The 24,315-nt window shown below is 37.0% G+C and overlaps 1 protein-coding gene across 6 annotated transcripts; it reads left to right on the forward strand.

Annotated features, from left to right (window-relative positions):
• The first annotated feature begins 1,006 nt into the window (after positions 1–1,006).
• Positions 1,007–24,252, forward strand: LOC105199990 (tubulointerstitial nephritis antigen-like). 6 transcript variants are annotated; one of them, XM_011167336.3, is made up of 8 exons: positions 1,007–1,314; positions 19,725–20,023; positions 20,541–20,604; positions 20,682–20,880; positions 21,613–21,908; positions 22,435–22,634; positions 23,118–23,272; positions 23,480–24,252. In XM_011167336.3, exons 1-8 carry the CDS (start codon positions 1,022–1,024, stop codon positions 23,597–23,599), a joined length of 1,626 nt encoding a protein of 541 aa, XP_011165638.2. In that variant the 5' UTR covers positions 1,007–1,021; the 3' UTR covers positions 23,600–24,252. The 6 variants fall into 6 exon arrangements, with proteins under 6 accessions (XP_011165638.2, XP_011165637.1, XP_011165640.1 ...); XM_011167335.3 differs by lacking the exon at positions 1,007–1,314 and adding an exon at positions 1,878–2,279; XM_011167338.3 differs by lacking the exon at positions 1,007–1,314 and adding an exon at positions 9,198–9,382.
• Positions 24,253–24,315: the final 63 nt, after the last annotated feature.

Here is a 24,315-nt window from a genome sequence, read left to right on the forward strand (position 1 = left end):
GATACTCTGCCATTACTTGAAAAAAAAAAAACGTCTGCTTTATATTTAGAGATGTTTCCACGCGAACGTCATTGTTATCAGCCGGGTATCAACATTTCAGCCGCGCGAATCTATGCATAATCATAATACGATAACAATTCTCCATCTGCATCGTTCGCATTTTCTCGGCCGCGCCTGTCACTTCGTTCAAAAGTTTTATTAATGTGTAAACGAGGTTTGTACGAAAGAGTCTGTGAACGTAAGAATACCGCATTATCGGGACGGTAGCCTGCGCGATTGTTTCTGTTTAGAGCGTCCCCTAGATATTGTACTGTTGTCAATATTTCTCTAGACAATTCAGAACGCACAAATTCAATACAGCCTCGAGAGGATCGCTGATATTGTGTAATATTCAAATATTGAACGTGTCTAGGGTCTCTTGAAAAGACTCCAATCGCTACTAGCATCAGCGTATCTCAGAATTTTTTCGAGAGATATTGCCGATAATTTAAATACGGGGTCAGCTATATAATTATTTGTTTCTATATTTGTAGTTGTTTAATAAGCTTGAATAATTATATAAAAAAAAATAACATCACAGAGCAGTCACTTTTGCCATGTGGAAATTAAAAGAGTAACGATGGAAAAAGATACGAGAAAAATAATTCTTCGTCTTTTTCTCTTCAATCTACCATCAGGAACTCTATACACTGACAAATTTTACTTCACCGGCTCTGCCAAACACTATTCTTTCATAAGTATCATATGCCATTCGGACGATCTTTCATCGCGTTGCGCAAATAATTAAAAAAAAAAAAAATTTCCCTTTCCTTCTCCGAGTGCGCTCGTGATCATCACACGTTTGTTTTCGCGCTTATTTTCGCGAGGCATCCGCGGCGTTCCATTATCAAGGTATTCTTGCGCGATGATATCGCCCTCCCGAGATAGCCCGTTGACGGATGGCTCTTTCGCGGAAACGCGCGCGCGGTAGCATCCTTTTAGCATCCGGACTGTAAAGTTTAATCGTCCGCGCATCTCGACAATGACGAATCGCGTCAGAAGTGCGTACGCTCCGGCAGAAATCCGGTCGGCGGAATGGAACCGATATAGATTTTCACGCTCGTATCCGCGAACCTCGGTCGGACTCGCGCTCCAGTTCCGTTCGCCACAGCACAGATCTCGGACAGATCTTTTTCTCTCGGTTGGTCCCGAGTGCAATTTCGAGGACGATCTCATCGTTGAGCGCGCGTTTTTATCCGCGGAAAGCGAGAGGGAAGAAGAGAGAAGAGAGAAACAGATTGACCTCTCTCATCTCAGATCAAGTACGCTCGCCGAGTGAGTACTCAATCGCAGATCCTTGACCGTTAATTATACACCCGCTCCTAAAAACGGGATTAGCATCGAGAACGCAAGACGGTAGGCGCTATCGGCGTCTTCGTACATAGAAGTAGCCGATAGAGATACCCGAAGGGTCCGCCTGTTGGCTCTAGAAATAGGCACGGATAGCTTCACCCGTTAGGATTGGCGCTTCGAGAGGCTCATCAGGCAACCGATCCGACACTCGGATCGGTTCCTCGAAAATCTTACGGCGTCTCTGGCATAAATACCGATCGCTTCTAATAAATTTGATCGCGTAACGGTATCATTGTTACAGTCGCGCTGGAAAAATACTCTGGAAAACACCGCGCGCTTCGTCCTTCGCCGATTTGACTTACGCGTCGCGGCCTCTTCGCGATTTGCGGCCGTCATACGCGCTCCGCGTGTTCGTGGGTTCGCCTTCCCGCCTTCTGCGGCCGTCATCATCCGCGCCTTCGTCATCCCGGCGGCGATGACGGGGAATGACGGAAGAAGACGCCGGACGGCAAGGAGATCCGGTGGGTGGTGGACCATGCCGATCGTGCCTCACGCATGTCGCGCTCGGCCGTGCCGCTGTTCTCTCCGCTCCTCGCGTGGCGGTTCGAACCGAATTGTGATACCGAGACTTAGTTTAGCTTGCGTTTACCTCTCGTCTCCTCGGGTCAGTTAGGCTCGCGCTTTCGAGCCGCCAGCACCGGCTGTGTTCTTTTTCTCTCTCTCCCGCTGATCTTCCTCGATCGCGAGCCGATCTCCACGTCTCGACCAGCCGAGCCCTGCCCGCGGATTCCCTCCGATTAGTACTATTTTCTTTTCATTCTTTTCTTTGTTCTTACTCCTCAACATAATCGTGCAGTCGTTCCCGCTCGCACGAGGTACATGCGAACTGACAGTCGCCGAAGAAGATAGTCCTCGATTTGGACCAGATTGAGTCTCACCGTTCTCGAGTAAGTGGTGCAGATTGTTGAACGGTGTCGTAAAATACGCACGATCGATTATTATTATTACTTTTTATCATTTTCCGCGAGAGCGAGCGTGATCGTGATAAGTGAGAGAGCGCTCGAATTTGTTGAAGTTGTGCAAATAGCTGTCAACTGGTCTTACGAGTACAAGTTGTGCAGGAGCCGTCATAAAATTGTAAATTATTACGATATCAAATGGTAAATACCGTTATTTGCACTGAATAGGAATTTTAATACTCTCTTTTTAATACTCTCTCACTTAACGCGAAAAATTTAATGAATTTTAATTTACTGTGACTGATTGAATTTTTCTTGATTAGACAAATTGATGATAAACAAGTTTTGAGATATAATGCTTATTACATTTTTCTTTCACTTTCATTCACGATCGTCAGCTTTATCTCTCTTTCGCGACTGATGAACTTGAATTTAAATATCTTATCGCTATCAGACGCTGATGTCGTTTGCCAACACGCTGTGAAAGAAATAAGAATGCGAATAATCGCTTCACCTCTCCTTCACCATTTTTCTCAAAAATTCTTACAAAAATGGAAGATTGTTTGTGTATATACGTGTATTTGATCATATTCTACATATATCTTTTGTATAAAATTGATTGCTAAGGAAAATATAAAATTTTATTTTGGTGTTAATTGTTATTAATTTTTATCTTGATAATTTTTGCATATTTTATTTGTTTTTTTCTAAAAATACTTAGAACAAAACGTAATAATATATGATATAAAATATTTATCTCGATACGTGTCCTCTCATTATATTTTTTTATTATCCAAAAAGTTTAGGGAATAAAATACACAATTATATTTATGAATTTCGTAAATTTAAAAAATATTTAGAATTTTAAGTGATCAACGTTCAATTTTTTAAACTTTAAAATCTCTCACATTTGAGCAATCGAATAATTTTGTTCGATCGAACGTTTCGTTCATTAACACAAAAGAAAAGATTGGTAGAGATTGATCGTTCTCAGAATCGTTTGATTTTAATGATGAATTAATCAACGACAAGAAATAAAAATGCAAGGCATATTATAGATGTATACAACAGGAATTATCATCCAACGATCTTTGACAAGTGTGAACGCGTAAATTTGATATCCTTCTGTCGCGACCTGCACGATGGCAATACTAATCACCTAAGTAGCAATTTGTCTATTGTTATCGGTCACATCCGCAAATTGTATTAATGTACGAATCCAGAGAAGATGACGCTTCGATCTGTCGTGATTAGGACCAAGAGATCAATACGTAGAGATAGATTAGATTAGATTCTTGTTTATCCCCTGGAAAATCTTTTGCATCTTTGTATCGATTTTCGCTACAATCAGAGGAGATTCGTTCTTGAAGATTCTCTCTCTTTCTCTTTCTCTCTCTCTCTCTTTTATAATAGTTCTCACTCGATTTATCTCTGCGGGTCTGAGAAGAAAGCGCTTCATCAAGTCGCATTTTTAGCACAGCTGAGCAATTTATATCGCGTAACTCTATGCAACGGGTATCGTGAGGCGATTAAGGCGAGACAGCGAGCGTGTGCGTTTAGTGCAGTAAGTAAAACAAAAAAAAAGAAGAATTAAAATAAGTAAATAAAAAATAGCGTCGAAAATCTCATTCGTCAAAAGGAGTATCGAGAAATTCATATTGAGAAATATCTTGAAATTTACACACGCGTACCTTTTAAACTTATATCAGACTGTGCATTGAAGATTGAAGATTGCAAATCAACTCATTCGCAGTGTGGCGAAAATTTTCATGTCAGCACTGAAAAAAAAGGTTTAGGTTTTTCTTAAGATTTTAGTATTAAGGTTTTTCAGGTCACTAAATTTGAATATGATATCAGAATTTCAAAATTTAATATGGCACGCGGCGGATCAAAATTTGGAAAAAATAATTGGATTCTTATAAAAATAATTATTTCAAGGAAAAACAAAGTTTGATCTGACATTTAGAATAATAAAATTCTATATTTTGATTCGGCGACTTTTATAATTTTGTAGCACTTATTTTTATAAAATCCAATTATTTTTAAAAATTTTGATCCATTATAGTAGATCCGCTATTTTAAATTTAAAAATTCTGATGTTACATTTGGAGTCAACGACCTCAAAAACTATAAGTTATCAAATTTTACAAATTTCAAATGGATAAACCGATTCTTTTTAGATATATGCATATATGCTACATTACGAACTGGTGGCACGTCTTTTTTCTGTGTGCACATATACTACGTGCACTGTGAAAGAGCTAAAAACAAAAATTCGACCAATGAAATAATTTTAATTTGTTTCAGTCTGATTGGTTGTGTAAACTCTAATCTTCAATTTGCTATCTTCAATCTTCAACACAGTCTGACATGGGCTTTAAACTTCCTTACTCTAATAACAAGCTGCAGCCTTGTCGCTGCGCGTCGATTACTCGTATATATGGTAATATTGCAACTTTCATCGGTGCTGCAGCGTGTTAATAGCGCTGACTTCTCCGTACGTACGCGATAGATAAATTATAACCAGCTTGCGGGGCTGCAAGTCATATGAGGCGACAAGGCTGCGTCGCATGACGATTGCAGCGAGAAGATGTTAGCGTTAAAACTCTACGCGTGATTTGTCTTTATGGTGCCATGAAAGCTGCGGACTCGATTTTAATAATGAATTCGTTGAACATAGATAAGAGATCGGTTTTCAGTTTGAAAAAGTTTCAAAGGAGGTGATTTCTGTGGGGCCATTCATTTTCCTCGGTGGTACTTTCAATTACTTCGGAAACTGCGTCGACGACGGATGAAAAATTAAGCCTCTGGGGGCTTTTCGCGAAATGAAAAGTTTAGATATGATCTCACATTGTTCCTTATCTCCATGGACACTCGATGGAATGTCACCTTGGTGAAATGGAGCGTATCACAAGCATATTTCAAATATACCCTGGCGCTCCGTCCGCGTCCCCTTACGCGTGTAACGTGAGCGGACTTATCTGCATCTTGTGCGATAAATACGAAAGTTTGTAGAATGTTTTCAAAATCAACGTTCTCTATCTACGCTGCGTTTCGCCTACTTTAGTAGAAGTGTACGCAGAAGTGTTTCGCAAAACTTTTACAGATATTTCTTCGAACACACCCACAAGGCAGCAAATGTATAAACTGATTTATTGGAACATTTATTTCGCGGAAAGAATTTTATTTCGAATGTATCGAACGAGAGATAAATTAGCTCGATTACTTTAGCTTTAATGAAATGTTTTATGTGATAATTCCGTTTATTTTACTTTAACAAAAATCAAATTTTTATATATTCAATATTATTTATCAATAATAATCATTTTATTATTAATATTAATTTTTAATATATCTTTAATATCAACATATTTTAGTTATAATAATAAATATATATTTATAACTTAAAATTATACTAACATAATATTTTTCTATTTTTTAAAGTATTAAAAAAAATATTAATCTTTAGATTTTATTTAATCTTCAAATATTAATTGTATTAATATTAAATTTATTATTCTTTTAATAAATACATATTATAATAATAAAATAAAATCGTCGTAATGGCATCAAATGTCTTTTATATTTCGTACTTTCGTAATTCGCTTCTTATAATGGTCCAATATTAATTTGTGAGTTATGCCTTTCGTTGATTCTTTCGCCGCTGCAATCACAGTCGACAGCGGCAAAATTTACGGGTGCAATTAAACTCCTACGATGCAGTTGCATCATCAAAACAAAACGACGATTAAAAAGTCCTATCCCGACGACTCTGTTCTACTTCGAGCCGAGCGTATTAATAATCTTCCCCGACGCGCGTCGCGACGGAAAGTAAACATCTTTTGATGAACGGACCGCGGAGCACGGATAAATCCCGTGTTAATACCGCGTTAATGAAAAGGTCGTTATCAAACGGGCGAGATGTGGGTCAGGCTTCGAGAGGTAAAATGCTATTAACATTATCGCGAAGTGCTTATCGAGGACGCGCGTCGTGGCCATGGCGTCGAAACTGACAATGTGATCTCTCGTTGCGCATTCGTGAAGATCTCGTCGGTGTAAAAATGCTGATGAAAATTGAGACCGAGACAACAAGGGTTTTGTTAAATTGAGAGTAGTCACCTAGTTTTTTTTTTGTGTCAACAACCACCTGTTCTGTAATTTATTCGAGATCGTTATGTATACACTGACAAAAAAAGAGTCTTGTTGCATTAATAAGAAATCTGATGATTTCTCTATGAGCGCTACAATGTTATTTAATATCAATAAAAAGTGGTCCACTCTATAATATTATAAGCATACTATATGAATGTTATGTGAGAAGGAAATAATATTATTTATGTCAATAGTTTAAATTATCGGGAATATTAAAACTTTTAAATATAATAATTATAAAGTTTATGAATATTTTACGCATAATAATTCACATTAATTTTTTAACAAAAATAATATTCGTAGAGCATTTTTATAATATTTCACGGATATTGAAATTACTACCTCGAATATTATATAAAGCAAACATAACATTAATAAAATATTTCTATAATTAATAAGTATTATATTCTCGAAATAATATTTTCAAAATATTTAATGTTATTTTAATTTTTAATATTCGTATAATATTCTAAGAATACTGTAGCGCTTCAACCAGAATGTCTGTTTCAAAACGAATGAATCAGTAATCTTGTAGAAATTATTAAATTATGGTAAAGCTTATCAAATGTTCTAAATATAAAATCTCTAGTCCTATTATAGTAACCAGAAATTCTGCTTTATTTCATCAAAATGCACTTAATCAAATATATCTTATTAATCTTATTGATTTATCTTAAGTCATTTTTTTCAATGTATAAACTTATACTTAATATATTTTCTCAAAGGGTAAGAAAAAATAAAAAAAAAGATATAGATTTTTGATCAACAACGGAAACTATCAAGTTTTATTTTTTCACTCCTGAGGTGTAAAAAATACCCCAGGTGACCAATCTCAAATTAAATGCATTTCGCCAAAAGCGTTTGTTAATCTAAGGACAGGACTCTGATTATTCAGAATAGAACGCGTGTGCGACACTCATGTCAGTTTCATAATCATCTATGCGTCAACGCTACGACGTAATCCTCGACAAGACGCCGCTCGCGTGTAATTCGCATCTCGGAGGAGAGATCGGTATCGCAATACCAGCAGCAAAATACGATGCCAGGCGTGTCCGCGAATTGCCGATAGTCATCAGCTGGCGCGCATTAACGAGTATTCAGCGACAATAATTAAACGATTATCTCATTGTTACGATCGCGATGATGCGGGAACAATCCGTTATACGTATTAGTGAGATTTCAATGTCGTGGAAACTGATCATGACCGAAGTGTAACGGTAAAGATGGACTTCTGCCAATTATTAAAGGAACTTGACTTGGAACTTTTTTGTGGCCGTGGTATAGATTTTCTCTTACAATGAAATCGAAAACGGAACATATATAGATGTAGATTGTCATCGCTATATTTACTTTCTGCGTATGCAACGCTGGCATTTGATTGTCGATCATGGTTTATATTTTAAACACGCAGAAAAATATCATTCTTGTGTTAAGAGAGCGATTATCCGATTTTTAGTTTCATTCTTATAAATAACGGTTATCTTTACACAGAATATTTTCTTGATATATAGTTTTAAAATATACTTGTCATTTAACACGAAGCAAGTATAATAATATTTACTTAAAACGACTTTCTGTACGCACGCAAAAATACTGCGCGGAAAGTACTGTAAATTATTTGATTTTTTTTTAAATATATGATATTCGATTTTTCTAAAATTTGTGTTGAGTACATTTTAAAACAATTTATTAAGAAAATATTCTCTGTTAAAGATAACAGTTACTTTTTAGAGGAAAAATAAAGAAAATGACTAATGTATCGTTTTTCTTAGCAGCAAATTTTTTTCTGCGTGCCTACTTCTGTCAAAGTAGAATAGTAATAGCTGCAATTAAATTCTGAAAGATTGTCGAGCAAAGAAATTGTTAAGGAAATTGTTACTATGTATTTTATTTTATTTTATTTTATTTTATTTTATTTTTAATTGAAGTACATATGCGTATACCCTGTAAGCATGCACTATTCCTAAAATATTATATGTATAAATATTATTAAAATAATATTAAAATAGTATTCAGAGAATATTTAATATTCAATATTTAATATTTAATATTCAATATTTTTAATATTATTTTAATACTATGGAAATATCGTGTTAATGTTATACATCCGTTTTTACATAATAATTGTGTTACATTACTTTATAATAACCATTAATATTATAAAAATGTTCTGCAAATATTATTTTTGTTTAAAAGTTAATGTAAATTATTATAAAATATTCATAAATTATATAATTGTTACATTTAAAAATTATATATACATAATAATTTAAAATATTGAAGTAAATAATATTATTTCCTTCTCATATAATATTCATATAACATGTATAAAATATTATTACGAGTGGACATATATCCATTTTTTATTAATATTAAATAATATTGTAACGCTTATAGGGGAAAGACATCGTAAAAGAAGAAAAGTACTTTTCATTTCGCATATCGGTAAGATGCACATGCTAACAGTTAATAAAGCTGAGAAGCGTTTATCTATATAGCTTTGCCATCATCATAAACACGCAGATTGCACTGACACAGGTCGCGAGATCGATATACTTCATTGCTGTAAATTAACCACGAACGCGTTTATTACGACTTACCGTTATCACAGGCGCCGCCATTGAACGGTTGTTAGGGAATGGCTATTAATCGCGTCCAATAAATCAGTTTACGATGTTAGAGAGGCGTTGATAAATGTTCGCGCAAGACGAGAAGCGTGTCAGACACGTAAACACGCTTTCGAAATTTAATTTCGCGTTTTTTTTTTTTAAATTGCGCCCAATAACATTGAATTTTAATACGTTATTAGTGAAATTTTGTATCAGGTCTAATTGTTGATTAAATTTAGCGTCATCTCGATCTCGAAGTTTTCGGAACAAGCGAGGAAATCTCTGACGATGCTCAATTCGCCGAAATCAACAAGATGACGTGTACATCGCGTAAGTTACAAGCTATTCCGGAATAAATGCTTTCACGAGGTATGCGAACGCAAACAACCTATAATACCGCGGAATTTGGGGCAGCAGCGCGCATCCTGTCCTTCTTGCCTGTGATATGACGTACACACTATTTTTAGTATTAACAATTTGTAGGGCCGCGAATAACCGCGGCGCGCCGCGCGGTAAACACACTTTAAAAAAAGCGGGAGTGAAATTTATTTTACAACGCTAAAAGGAGGAGCGAGCGAGAGAAAATCCAACGGGCGGCTTATATAAAGCCTAAAACGTATGAAAAAGAAAACAGTCGCGCGACTAATAATAAAGCGGAGTAGTATTAACTTGATTTTTGCCGACAGCTTTAATTCATTGACAGTATCTACTAGGTGCAGACAATTTTATATAAAAACATAAAAGAAAGTGCTGTATATCTCGGACCAAACACATATCTTTAGTGCTTAATAATATTTTCATACCAATTATTAAATATATTTTTCAGTTCTATAGACTGCGTGCTTTTTATTTTTTTCAATAAGTTCTTTATAGTTTTTTTTAAATTCTTATAGCGTTATTATCAAAATTTGATGATCCCTATAAGCGCTACAATATTGTTAGAATATTATACAAATTTTACTAAAAATTAAAATAATATTCCGAGTATATTATTCAATATTTCTAATATTATGGAAACATTATATTAATGTTTTATGCCCGTTTTTATATAATATTTGTAGTACATTATTTCAATATCCGTGCAATAATATAAAAATATTCTATAAACATTATTTTTATTCAAAAATTAATGTAAATTATTATGCATCAAATATTCATAAACTTTACAATTATTACATTTAAAACTTATAATTCTCAATAATTAAAATATTAAAGTAAATTATATTATTATTATTTATTTCTTATATAATATTTATATAATATTCATATAATATTATTAGTGAGCATATAATCACTTTTTATTAATATCAGTTAATATTTCAGGAATATTATTTAATATTATATAATATTGTAGCTTTTATAGGGATCATATTAATTTGAGATAGTTCGAGTTTATGATTGCTTCAAGACCGGCAAACTATATCGGTACGTAATCTATAGAAATAAAACATATTTAATAAATGATATAAAATATTATTAAGCATCAAGATCTGCTTTGACTAAGGCGCTTCATTTTATTTCTTATATATTAATCACATATCGGTCTAATATTTCAATTGATTATAAAAAATAAGTTTACATAGAATAAAATAAAATATTTTTTAAAGACCCATGAATGTATTCCTTGAAAATCGGTATCATAATGTCACGTTTATTCGTAGAATTCCAATAGAGAGTTGGAAACTTGTGAGACGGATTGGTGATAACGTCATGGTAAATCCTTCAATCAGAAAAAATGGTGACAGGCAGAATTGCGCGAGTCGCACAATATGGGTTGTAAAATGTCCGCGCGAAAATCGTCAAGCGCGGGATTTCATGCGTGTCGCATGCGTGGCATTTATCGTCGTTCCCTCGTTCAACGAGAGACACAGGTAGCGTACAACATACGTCGGCTGGCGCACGTCTCGACGTTGACGCAAGAGGTCGAGCTTTCGAGCGACCGCTCGCGTCCGATCGCGCGACGCGCGGTTCGGATTCTCTCTATTTGAGAGCGATGACCATTCGCGTGGGTTGAAAGCTCTCATGCAAAAACGCGGGCTCCTTTAACGTGGCGCCGCCGCTACGCTGCAAAGCCAATAATAGCGCCCGTTCCGCTGGCAATAATTGCTTCGTCGGCCTATAAATCTCGATTGCTTTTTTTTTGTTGCATGTCGCGCGCGTCACAATGCGCGTCCAATGGAAAAAAAGAACTGTCCTAGAGAGCGATTTTTTTCTCCAGAAGGGAGATCGGGGATGTGAGTATCACCGATGACCGCGTTGATCCGAGCCAACCGGGCGCTATACAATTGCTATTTACTTTGAGCTTATATACCACGTCAAGAACTGGCACAAAGAAAAGACGTGCGCTTCGCACAACATCGCTATAAAAAAAAAGAAATACAAAGATGCGAATCGTAGGAGGATCTTTCCGATATGTTCTTCCTCGTATACATATATGTTTTTCGTAAGGCCCATAAAAATAAGCAGAGGCAGAATATAAAGCAGAGGCTTTATACGTCGGCCTGTTTATTTTTCCAATATCCGGCAGAGCGGAATGCCCGAACGCATTCAGAAATATATCTACACGAAAGAACCCCGGTTTCGTGCTCACTTTAATCTCTTCTTTCGGGACGAACACGAGTCTCTCGAAATATATTTCTGTAATCTATGTAGAAATAAATGCATCCGCGAGCATCGTCTGATTAAAGAAGAAACTTTGACGTTACCTAAACATAGAAAGATGTCATTTTTCTGTTAAGAAAAGCGATTACTTAATTTTTAGTTTTCTTCTTTTAAGTAGCAGTTACCTTTAAAAAGAATTTTTTTAACAATGATCTTAAAATGTACTTATTAGTTAGTTGAAACAAGTAATATTTACTTAAAACAAAATTTCTATGTATAAATATATATTTCAATTAAGAAAGTATTATTTATTTCAAATATTTCATGAATTCAAATATCCAAGTTTACCATAAGCATCAAATTCATTTATAGTATATTTTGAATTCTACAGTAATTTATTACTTCAATCAAGAATATTAAATTAAAATAAAATTTAATTTGCTTCATTCTGATTTTTCTTTGATATAATTTTATAATGTTCTTCGAAAAAATATAAATTTTTTTTCAGTACATGATAACAAATTTTTCTAAAATTTGTAATGAATATATTTTAAGATAATTTATTAAGAAAATATTATTTGTTCTTGTAATCGTCAATTACGAGAAAAGAAAGGAAATTGAGTAAACGCTTTTCTTAGCAATAGAATTGATATTTTCTGCTTGCAGAAATAAAGTAGAGAAAAAAATTACAAATTAATAATAGGAGAATATAGACCGATATGTGAAAACACAAATAATTAAAGATGATTATGAATTAACTTTCTCGAATTTTCGCGAAATTAAATAAGATTAGAAAGGCTGAAGAACAGGAGTGATAATGCGTAACTTTTTTCGCGCAAGGCTGCGCCCAAGTCTCCTTTGCGAAAGTGGATGCGCGAAAGTTTACGCGTGACGGCGTGTTCAGAACACGTTGACGCGTTGCATTGATATCGTGTTATGTCATTGTCGTTTAGCCACGCGCTGCTTAATAATCAGCCTGCTGCCAGGAATTACAAAATGCGCTCTGCCTTATGAATGTATGCAAACGTTGCCGGTTTGTTTTGCATAGGCGAACACACGTCGATAGAAATTTCGAAATTTGGCTCCCTCGACGCAACTCTGACTCTGACTCATTCCACGTCATGCACGGTTAAAATTCGTAGGATATTTATACTCAATTTGGATTATTTTTAATCATTCCTATCGCCGTTGCTTCTGCTCACATCATTAATTTAACTAATATAATGGAGTTAAACAATTTAACTCAAAAAATATCAAATTTGACTAAGCTTTAGTTTATTATTACTAGATACATAAATTAATATGTTTAATATTTACTTCAACATTAAAAAATGCAATTACAGAAATGAGTTGATTAGATGAAGTTGCGCTTTTAACTACATAATTATTTGCATTCTGATAAAATAATGGACTTCGGCACATATGAAAATTAAAAATAACACAATATTATTTAATTCAAATAAATTAGTTTAAATTTGATTTTTTTAATGCTTTTTTAGCAATTTAGTTTCCTAAATTATCCCTTACTTCGATAAAATTTTCAGTCGTAGCCTCTTCGGCAAATGCGAAAAGTAGGATGAAAAAATGTGATAGGAGAATATTATGAAATAAATGTGTGTCGTATAGAAGCTTCGAGCGTTAAATGCCGAGAATCCGAAAGGGAGCCAGAGACCGATACAAGTTTCCCATAGAAATCTGCATACTCGTCTGGCGAACCGTGTACCCTTCTTTCCGGGGAAAGAGAGGACTCGCGCGAGTCGAGAGTATAACAATTCGAAGGACAATCGGGGACGGTTGACGTACAATCCACAAGTATGCTAGTGCGTAACCGAGTAGTATATCACCAGATGAATCATACAGCCAATTCGATGACGGGCGGATGCGCTGTGAGACAGAGAGGAAAAAAGAAAACAGGAAAAACCGCGCGACTCGCGGAAGAGTGACATCCCTTGACTACTTCCTGGAGAAATATCATTCGGTGAAAGACGCAATTAATTCACTTCTATCCGATGGCGTGGCGCGAATGAGTTGACGCGATGCTAGTGGAATTTAATCTATAATTATGATGTAAAGACCATGCTCTGGCCGCGGCTAATCGGAGACACGCGTTGCATTTAATCAGGGAGGCTGCGTCACTCGCACCGCGCCACGCGCGGCAGAAGCCGCGCTGATCTCACTCGTCATCATTGCCGCTCCGACATCGATCGAGCAGCATCATTACGTCGTAAGTGATACAAGTGTGATGAATGAAAACTCCACGTTTTTTTTTCAGCGCATATTTTATGCAGTATCGCAGAGATCCGTTTAACACATTGGCTGTCACTGTACAATTAGATAACTTTGTTCCCGGCGTCCATTTTGTATCAGTGTTTTAATATGTTAATAATTGGTATTAATTATTAATTTTTAATTATGTCATATTTTATTATTTTAAAACCCATAAAACTTTTATTTTCCCCGTTTATACAAAATTAGTGAACGGCTGGTCTCCATGTAGGTTGCCAATTACGCCAATTAACTCGTATTCGGTAGTTAACTTGATAACTATGTACACAAACAAGAAGAAGTCTTTTAGATTGCTTGAAAAGATATCTTGCTATGCTTCGAGATATCCTGCATTTTTTCGAAAAATTTTGAAAAGATATTTTTTTATCGATACTTTATAGACATCCAAGAGATATCTGATGCAGTACTTTGGGATTGTAGCTTAGATATCTGGAGATGCCTTGAATATGTCTTTTGAAAATGCAAAAGACATCTTGTGCGAAATAGCTTAAAAATATATTTCGAGATGTCTTTTAGATGTTCATAGATAAGTGTCTTTCAAAGAAATTTTACAAAACTCTTTGACAAAATCTTTGACAAGATCTTTCTAGACTACTTCTGGTAGTATCTATCTCGAAGATATTATATATCTTTGATAAGATATCTTTGAGATATCTGCAAGACCTCAATGTTTTCCCATGGATGTATCGAATTAAGTTGTAATGGAGGAACCTCTCTTCTTTAAATTCGACCGAGTTGAATTCAAAAAGTCGGTCACGATAATAAAGCGCGGCGATAAAGGTTGCATAGCTTTCCGTCGACGGTATTCATCTCGGATCTGACGTCACGCAAAACGGGATTAATCGATACCGGCGGTACGTTCTTCCATTTTTGACGTAAAAGCACCCGTGCCGTCAATGATGTTGCGAGTCTTTTCATTGATGAATCTTTTCACCTCTTTCGACGTATCCTACATTGTTCTCGGGACCACATCGGTTTTGTAAAAATTCAAATCTTCTCACGTTTTTACACTGTCGAGACTATAGACCGGTTAGATCTGTTCACCAAAGAAAATTATTACTTCTATCGGAAATTAATAAATAAATTAATAAATAATTAATAGATAAATAAATTAATAACAAATAGTAGAAAAGACTTAGTGTAAAATGGGAGTAATTGCGGAAACGATTTATTTTTATTCGCGTTTATGTCGAACGTACAATATTACGATTCGATCACGCGTAATTCAGACGAAGGAGAAGAAGGTTTGCGCAAATAATTAACGTCGGTGCGGACGTCTGACCGTTGTAGGTGGATAGGATCAAATCGCGGCATAAATTCGTCGCTAATGGGGCTAAATGGGTCAAGAGCGCTTTGTTATGAGGTAATGGATGATAATGGCGCTGATAAATAGCCGGTTAATATCACGCATTACGCGAATCGCGTTACTACGCCCCGCAGCTTGATTTTGGAGCGCACCAGATGATAGTTGGTCGGCAATAAAATTGGCCTGTGCCGAAGAAAAAAATATTACGATCGAACGGCGGTGCTTGCACGGTGGTCCACAGTCGATCGAGTAAATGGTAGCTTCGCGAAATATTTATATCGATAGATAAAATCGTTCTTTTTTTTCCTATGTAGATTTTATATTGATAGACGAATGGACATCTTGACCTCGAAGTAGAGGAAAGTTACTAATATTGGCATACCATTTTGTTTTCGGGTATTAAACAACAGCTAAAAATAAAACTCTATAGACGTAAAAACAAATTAGTAATTGTCTTCTGTCAGATGATACATCAGTTATTATGATGTTGTTGTTTTGTATTAATTAATGTTTTGTAATAATTAATAATGTTTTTTTAACACAATCCAAAAAGAGCGTGAGAAATTTAGTTCCAAAACAACACAGTAGGTAGTAACAGGAGAATTCAGGCACGTCGGAGATAACTAAAAATAAATTGATAAACTAAATAATAAAAGTTATTTTTATATATTAAACACAACAAAGTTTGTACAATTGAAAGACTAAAACTGAACTCTTCTATTTTATATATATTTTTTGGCATATTTTTTATTGTATACATAGATCTGTCGCGCGCGTCCGACGCTATTTCTTTTATTTTAAGAAATAGCATCTTACTAAAGAAGATTTGAAAAATTCATGAAACGTCTGTCAACATTGTAGTTGAAGAGTTTGTAGTTATTGCCTATTTTTACGGCGGATCGCTTTACGTTGTACAGGATTTTATGTTTCAAACTTTACTACGAGGAAAGTATGAAAAAGAAAAACATAAGCAAAACAGTTTTAGGATGCTACAAATATGTAAAATAATCTAATATTATTAATAACATATTTACTAGTTTAAACTATGCAATTTGCAAAAAAAAAATCCTGTAAATTTTATTCTTGTTTTTCAAAAATTTATTTTTAGCAGATTTTGCATAGAAAAAAGCCATAAATATATAAATTATAAGTTTCTTTAATTACCTAAGTAGATCATGCTTTTTTTCTTTATGTGCGCAAATGTTTAATAAGTAACAAAAATAGCCAAATTAATTACAAATTAAAAATCTGGATTGTTTTCACTGGTAATCAGTTATCATCAATTAGTTAGACGCATTTCGAAAACAATTAATATAAAAATGGAAGAGAGAGAGAGATAATCTTCTTCTTACAAATTATAAGTCGACCCGACCCCTAGTAGAGAGATTTTATGGGATGCCCGGAGGAAAGAAAGAGGCAGCTAAAAATATACAATCTGCGATCTCCCTGCGGCGAAGAGAGACCCTTAAATTGACTCTATTTTCAAGGCTGACTTTAAAGTGGACTCATTGATTTGGAGGTTCTAAAACAGCCGTGTGTCTTAACCTTGGTAACCTTAGAAATACCCCTGGAGTCGCGCCAGTCCCTGAATCGGTTGGTTAAACGAACTGTCTGTCTCCGTCAGTGTGTCAACTCCACTTACAGTAATTAGCATTTAGATCTCGTCGGTTTTATTCCGTCGATTTGCTCGAGTAAGCTCGCACTATTGCAGCCAGTCTAAAACATTCCGGGGCTCATAGCCCCGTTGAAGTCCCGCATGACGTGGTAAACGCGCGTCGCGGTCCCCAACTGCAACATAAAACGAAAATAGAGAAGAACTTTCGACGTGCTATTTCAAGTGCATCGAAATTAAACCGCTGTCGCGTTGCATGCCAACGTCGCGAAGCGTGATCGACGTTAGTTACCTAATAACGCGTCCGGCGACTCGATTCGCGGGCCGTTATACATCAAATACATCAAATCCGCGAATGATGTATGTAACTTTGGACCGCGTCCAGAGAAAACCGCTCCCGCTCCAGCTCTTGGACGGATGAGCCGCCCGCGAAGGTCGCTCGCAATTTCACTTCACGACTTATCATCGATCAATCCGCTGGAAACATTCGCAAACACTTTTGCCGTCCTCCTGCCCCCGTGGAGGAGGACGCAGCTGACTGACTTTTGGTATTATCGCTTTATCGTGAACGACACATCGCACGAATTTGCGTATCAATGAGATAACTCGACTTAAATTATTCTTTTCACGTGTGCGCTCCAGACCGACGTAGTAATAGAGGCTCCGCTTTGCGCGGGATAAGGATCACAAAATGCAGATCCAGCTCGCCGAGATTCCACGCGCAGATATCGGCGATCTATAAATTCGCCCAAGTGAACCCCTGTCGAGTCCTCTCTTCCAATTCACCATCGGCGTCTTCTTTTTTTTTAACTTGGGGGATCTCGGTGATACATCTCGGGCCGTTCGTCAGCGAGCTCGCTCCATTTAAACCCCGTAGTTTTTAATTAACATTCCATTGTCCGAGCGCGTCCTTATTGTGACCTTCGTAGGACGCAACGCGACGCTGCTACATGATGTCACGGGTCAGCTGTCGCATCCATAGACGCGCACCGTTGCTCCCATTTATTCTTTCATTTCGACTCGCGGGCTCTTAATTCGAGTTTTACGAGTCTTTTGTTTGCTTTCGCCTTTACGCCCGATTAATGCTGTTTGTTCTCCTTCTCTCACCAGACAAGAGCTAGGGCATCACGAGCTCCCTGACAATTCTCCCTTATTTATTTATCTTTTTTATTTGCACTTGTGGCGAATTACCGTTTATTGCGTCGACGAAGACGCGCGAAAGCGGACTTGAGGACACTTTGTGGCGTCTCGGGGAAAGACGGGTCAAACGGATGACCCACTTACTTACGCATTCCCGCACGGGGACGGATTACAGTATTTGCATTAATTGCCCGTCCCTCAATGAACGGCGCTCGTCTCCGCGAGGAGACCGCGATCGGGGACACTCGAGAGATCCTTCGTCTACGCGCGCACAGAAACGGTCGCCGATGCAGTTCTCGGAAGCATGTAAAACGAGGAGCACATCGGAGTACGCATCGTTGAGTAAAATAATTTTGCGCTTCATGTATCACACGAACGTTGTACAGATTAAGTATGTGAATTCGCAAACGCGCCGCGCGTCCTGCGACTAACTCCCAACAAATCCCACGACTAATTTCTAACAAATCCTGCTTTTAATTTTAAAAAACATTCAGGTTGTTTAGCGAGATAATGCGAGTCAGTTGTAATTAAAGTTAATAACGGCGTGACACCCTACTCTTTTTTTTTATTCAAAACGCTTATTCCTGAAAAATGTAATTCCGTGCGTGCATTTCGTATCCTAGCGGAGAGTGCATGTGCGTATTTAAATATCATTAAGCACCATCGGCTGGAAAATCGTTGTCGTTACGCAAGCACGTGCGCCTGTCCGAACTCAGGAAGCTGAAATCACGATCTTCGTTCCAGTCTGGTAAATTTCATCAATATTATAATGCAGCCGATTCGGGTGACACTCGTTTCAGAGTTACGTGATCCGTAATGGATGATGCATGGACCGCTCGTGCTCGTTAAGCTTGTGAAAACCGGTTAAACGGATCGCTGTCGTCGAACGAGTCTAATTACAAATCTGAATCGTAAATTGTCGAGTTTCTCGATACACATGTTCGCCTTATCGGTCCGAGAGATTAATTAAACTTTGAAATAATATTCAGTTATCTCTAACCAACTATTTCAACTATCTCTAATCTGATTAAACGGCCATTAATAATATGTTAACATAAGATTGATGAAGAACGTAATAAATATCAACGAGTTGAATGTCACAGAATTTCTGGTGATTTCTTAAAAACACGCGCAGACACAAATCTCATATAGTAAATCTCTAAATAGCTGGCTACATACGGAGTTAAATAAACTTCTGCAGCTTCGTAATTACTCGGTCGACTTTTTGTGCGTGGTAAGCGCTGTAGAGCAAAACCTAAGAAGTCGAGGCGAAAGATCGAATGTCACGTTCGGTAAAATGTTATGCGCGAAGATGTTGCACAAGCCTAGAAAGACTCATCGTTCTCCGTAGAATGTCTCATGATGAATCGTGCGGCATTTAAGCGGCCAACACCTTGAAGTCGTTCCAAAGCAGACGGGATGACGCGTCTTGTCGTCGGCCCCAACATTGCAAACTCCTGGCAGCGTTATTGTCAATCAACTGCCAGTTGTTACCGAACCCTACATACCGCGTGAGCACACCTGACTACGCGATATCGGTGTCGCGCAAAACCTTAATTACGCGAGATTAACGAAAGTATACTGTTTGAAAAGTTTTGAGAGAGACAATTAAAATTAGGTAAAGGTATGTGGCGAAATTAAAATTAAAAACGAATGCTAAGAAGGAGCGTAAAGAGATTTTCGTAAAATTCGACGTACGTTAATTCCATGAAACGATCGTCTTTCAGGATGTGGACCGTACACTGCCAAAATTTAGTGTTCATCGCTTTTGTGTTCTTGCCCTCCGTCGTGAGAGGCGTCCCGGATTATTCTGGATTGCCACCGGGACCGTATTGTGCTTCGAGATATCCTGGGGGCAGTTGCTGCCCAGGCCGGCAGGATGACTGCAGCGCGCCAATCCTCAAGACGTTATGCTACTGCGATGATTTTTGCGACCGAAGCCGCGAAGAGGACTGCTGTCCGGATTACTGGTCCCATTGCAGAGGGATGCCGAACGTCACGTTGCCGCCCTTGCAGGAAGTCAGAAGTGCGTAAATTTGAAATATTAAAATAATTTTGACGCGTAACATATGTAACACTTTTATAAACAATTAGAAAATATTTATATTAATAATATATACTTACTCTTTAAATCTAAATCAGTAAATAATTATTGATTAATAATGAATAATTATTTATAATTATGATCATCACTGTATTTCTAAGTATGCCACTGGTAATCAGTGATTATCTGAAAAATTAATGAATTTATTGTGTATTTATTTATCATTATTGTATATTTGTTGAAGAACTTTTTAATGATTACCAGAGACTTTTCATTAATTTTTAAGATAACTAGTCCCAATGATTATCAATGATTATCTACTGATTCTGATTTGGAGAGTATATAATGCACTATAATAATTTATATGATGTATTTATATAATTAAACTTACCTTGCATATAAAGAACATAAGCGAGTAATCAAAATTATTCACGAAAAATTAATGTATTTATTTATATAGTTTCTTTATTGATACAAATTATTCTCTATGTTATTCCAGGATGCTCATTCCAGGGAAAAAATTACGATCAGGAGCAAACGTTCAAAGTTAATTGTAACACATGGTAATGTTCTCTCTTTCGTTAACAACGGGCTAGCAAAGAGAACAGGAGTTCTCTTATAAGTTTAATTTATATTACAGTAAATGCACCTTGGTCGATAAACGCGCCGAAGTGCTCTGCGAAGAGAATCGGTGCTTGATCGAGCCGGAATTGTTGGAAGAGGTCAACCAGCAAGAACCCATTCTAGGATGGCAAGTGGGCAATTATTCCGAATTCTGGGGAAGGACCCTTCGGGACGGCGTGGAGCTTCGCTTGGGCACTCTCAATCCTTCGCAATCTGTAAGTATTCCTGTTACAGAAAAAATTCAAGAATATGTAAAAATATAGGTATATTAATTGAAGAATTGAAGTTTTTCAATAATATATTAGTAATTTTTTTTTGTATTTTCGTAGTTTTTTCTCGTAAAAGTCGTCATCGATATAGTGACTCAAACAATTGAAAACCTTACAAAATTAATTTATCGCAAAATACTCGCAAAACATACTACCCGTGGCAATAAATCTTCGTTGCGTCTGGATTGCCGCGAAATTCGTTATTTAAAAGCGACATAAATTATTCAAGAAGACAAATTTAAACATTGTAGGAGCGGAAAGTTTTTATATTACTAAGTCGCACGAAACTCTCTCTCTCGTTTAAATCTCGACGAATTCAAAGTAAGGTAAAACCTTGTTTTTAACACGTGGCTGGTGCATAGACGTGAGACGCGAATGTAAGATAAGATCAAATGCTCCGCTTGCGCGACCAAAGTTAAAAGTTCCACGGTGACCAAAGCTAAAGTAATCTTTTGTGCTTGGCTGCGGGGCTTCTATGAATAAGAAAGCGACCGCTCGCAGCTAGCGCCAGGATCCTTTAATCCTTTGAAATGCTTGAAATCAATGCCCGAGGACGCGAATCTCTTTTCCCCGATCGTAAATAAGACCCGTCAATGTATGTAGATGGTAAATTGGAACACGCGATCAAAGAGGCCCCCTAAGGCCGCTCGCTTACAGCTACTCCTTCCTTTTGCTTAGGTGTACAAAATGAACCCGGTGAAACGTATTTACGACCCGGACGCGCTACCACGGGAGTTTGACTCCAGGACACGCTGGTCGCGCGACATATCCGGCATCCATGATCAAGGATGGTGTGGCGCATCCTGGGCCGTGTCCACGGCTGACGTTGCGTCCGACAGATACTCGATCATGAGCAAAGGCGCCGAGGCCCCGGAGCTGAGTGCCCAGCAACTGCTCTCTTGCAACAATAGGGGACAGCAAGGCTGCAGAGGCGGTTATCTCGATCGCGCCTGGCTCTTCATGAGAAAATTCGGGTACTTTTCTACTAAAAACTGAGATTCTCTCAAAAAATATTAAATAATGTTATTAATTGCACGCAGGAAAGAACGATTTTGTCAAAGTATTTAAAAATTTAACTAGAAACCGAAATTAATTTTGTTGGATCTTCTAGATAAATGTGTAGGACACTCAGCAACGATGGTAAATGTTGTAAAAAATTTTGACATTCTACCAATCAGTTTAACTGTTCTACATAACTATTTTGTAAAGGGTCCAACGAATTTATTTTCAGATCTGTGCCTAGCTAAAGTTTTAGACAGTTTGGCAAAACCGTTCTATTCGGGTACAAAAACACTATTGATTATACAGATTCTATTATTGACTAAGCAAATATAAAATAAATCAATTTGATTCTCCAATAGATTGATCCAGAGAGATGAATCTTTTATTTTATTATTATCTTCTTCGATGTCATATCTAAAAATACGCTTAATCATGTGCGTGACGGAGTAAACTTCTCTTCAGCGCGTGATTTTAATATCATTAATTCTTCTGTCACAGACTGGTGGACAAGGAGTGTTATCCTTGGTCCGGTAAGAACGATCAATGCAAACTACGTAAGAGAAGTACTCTAAAGGCCGCCGGTTGTCGAAAGCCATCACACCCATTGAGAACTGAATTGTACAAGGTCGGTCCGGCTTACCGTCTGGGCAACGAGACTGACATTATGCAGGAGATTCTGACCTCTGGACCCGTGCAAGGTAGCCCACAATAACTTGTCAGATGGTCGCGTTAATCGAAACTCTAAAATGTGTATTGATGTTTAAGATCGTTTTGCGAAAGGAAACACATGAGCGACATTGAACTCTAAATCAGAATCAGTGTTTTACACAGCACAAGACATTTCAGCAATATTGCAGAAACGTTGAAAATATTGCTGCAACATTGGTTGAATATTCTGTGCTGTGTGAGGTATTATTCACAGAATGACAATGAATAGCTTGATTTCAGTGATATTTTTAGAAATATATCAATCAGCGACATATGCATTGTTTTTTTAGTGACAATGATTCTGGTCAGTGAGAATACCCTTCTCTTAATCGGAATCACTTCACAGAAACAGTGAATAGTCACTGATCATCATAGTTATAAGTATAGCACTGCAAAACAGTAAGCTTTCACTGATTCAGACTTAGAGAGCAAGATAACTAGAATATTACGAAGTAACGTCGGTCTTTTTGCAGCTACAATGAGAGTTTATCAGGACTTCTTTATCTACAAGAGCGGGATATACAGGCACTCTCGAAGTGCAGAATTACACGATTCCGGTTATCACTCGGTGAGAATAATCGGTTGGGGCGAGGAGAGGTCTTATCGCGGTCCACCGCTTAAATATTGGGTAAGTTTACTTTGTATCGCTACACGATAATGTTCGTAACGGAAAAGGGAAGAGAGAAAGTCCAAGATAATTACAGCGACACACAAGATATAAATTTTTATGCGTAACGTCAAATGATGCAAATAAACTGTAAAAATATTCCAATTTTTGGATAAATTCTATTTCAATTTGATATTATAAATAATTTAAATCTAATCTCTTTTTTAGCTGGTCGCGAACTCCTGGGGATACAATTGGGGAGACAACGGGCTCTTCAAGATTCAAAAGGGAACGAACGAGTGTGAGATCGAGTCTTACGTGCTGGCGGTATGGGCCAAGACAGTGTAAAAGAAAAAGAAAGAAACAAGGAAGATACCAAAGTACTAGAATATCCGATTGTCATAACCACTGTTGGTGCATTTATTGAATCTCCGTCGTTGGTCCGTCGTCGTGCGCAATGATGCGATTACCTCGGGGACGATGAACGATACATCGATGTTGGAAAGTATGTGATTCAGTGCCTTCGTTACACACCTTATTACACATAAGATCAGGAAAGTGGGAGGGAGGGAGGAGGAAACGGGAGGGAGACAGAGCTGTTTATAACTATTTAATATAAGTACGTGGATATAGTTGAAAAGAAAATGTCGTCGTTATTTTCTCATTATTCGTAGACAATAACAATCATTTTACATAGAAACGCGCGCGTCGATGATCGATATGTGGCGCAAAAGTCATGTCTTTCACGCGTAATATCATCTATGTGTCGCGGTGACTTCGACGTGTAAGAAGTACTAAGTGCCAAGCGCTTGAAATAAATTTTATAAGTACGTAATAGCCTTTCACTTCACGTTAAACGATGTGATATTTCTACTCGCAGAGATAAATAATTTGCAACGATTAATCGATTGCGTTTTCCTCTTTTGATCAGTTTGTGTTCTATGTAAAATTAGACACACGTAGGTTTGCTGTGTAAGGGATACTCATAATGCTCCCATAAAGTAAATGGCAGTGTGGTAGTGTATTTGGGGATGCAATTGACTATGTTAGCAGATTATCCCTAT

The sequence above is a fragment of the Solenopsis invicta genome, chromosome 5 (genome assembly GCF_016802725.1).
Source record: "Solenopsis invicta isolate M01_SB chromosome 5, UNIL_Sinv_3.0, whole genome shotgun sequence".
NCBI lineage: Eukaryota > Metazoa > Arthropoda > Insecta > Hymenoptera > Formicidae > Solenopsis > Solenopsis invicta.

Excerpts from the sequence above, each read along its gene's own strand:
- LOC105199990 (XM_011167336.3), top strand. The coding sequence starts at position 1,022 with ATGACGAATCGCGTCAGAAGTGCGTACGCTCCGGCAGAAATCCGGTCG. Across the intron at positions 20,881-21,612 it reads CTCTCAATCCTTCGCAATCT|GTGTACAAAATGAACCCGGT; the intron begins GTAAGTATTCCT and ends CCTTTTGCTTAG. Across the intron at positions 23,273-23,479 it reads GTCCACCGCTTAAATATTGG|CTGGTCGCGAACTCCTGGGG; the intron begins GTAAGTTTACTT and ends TCTCTTTTTTAG.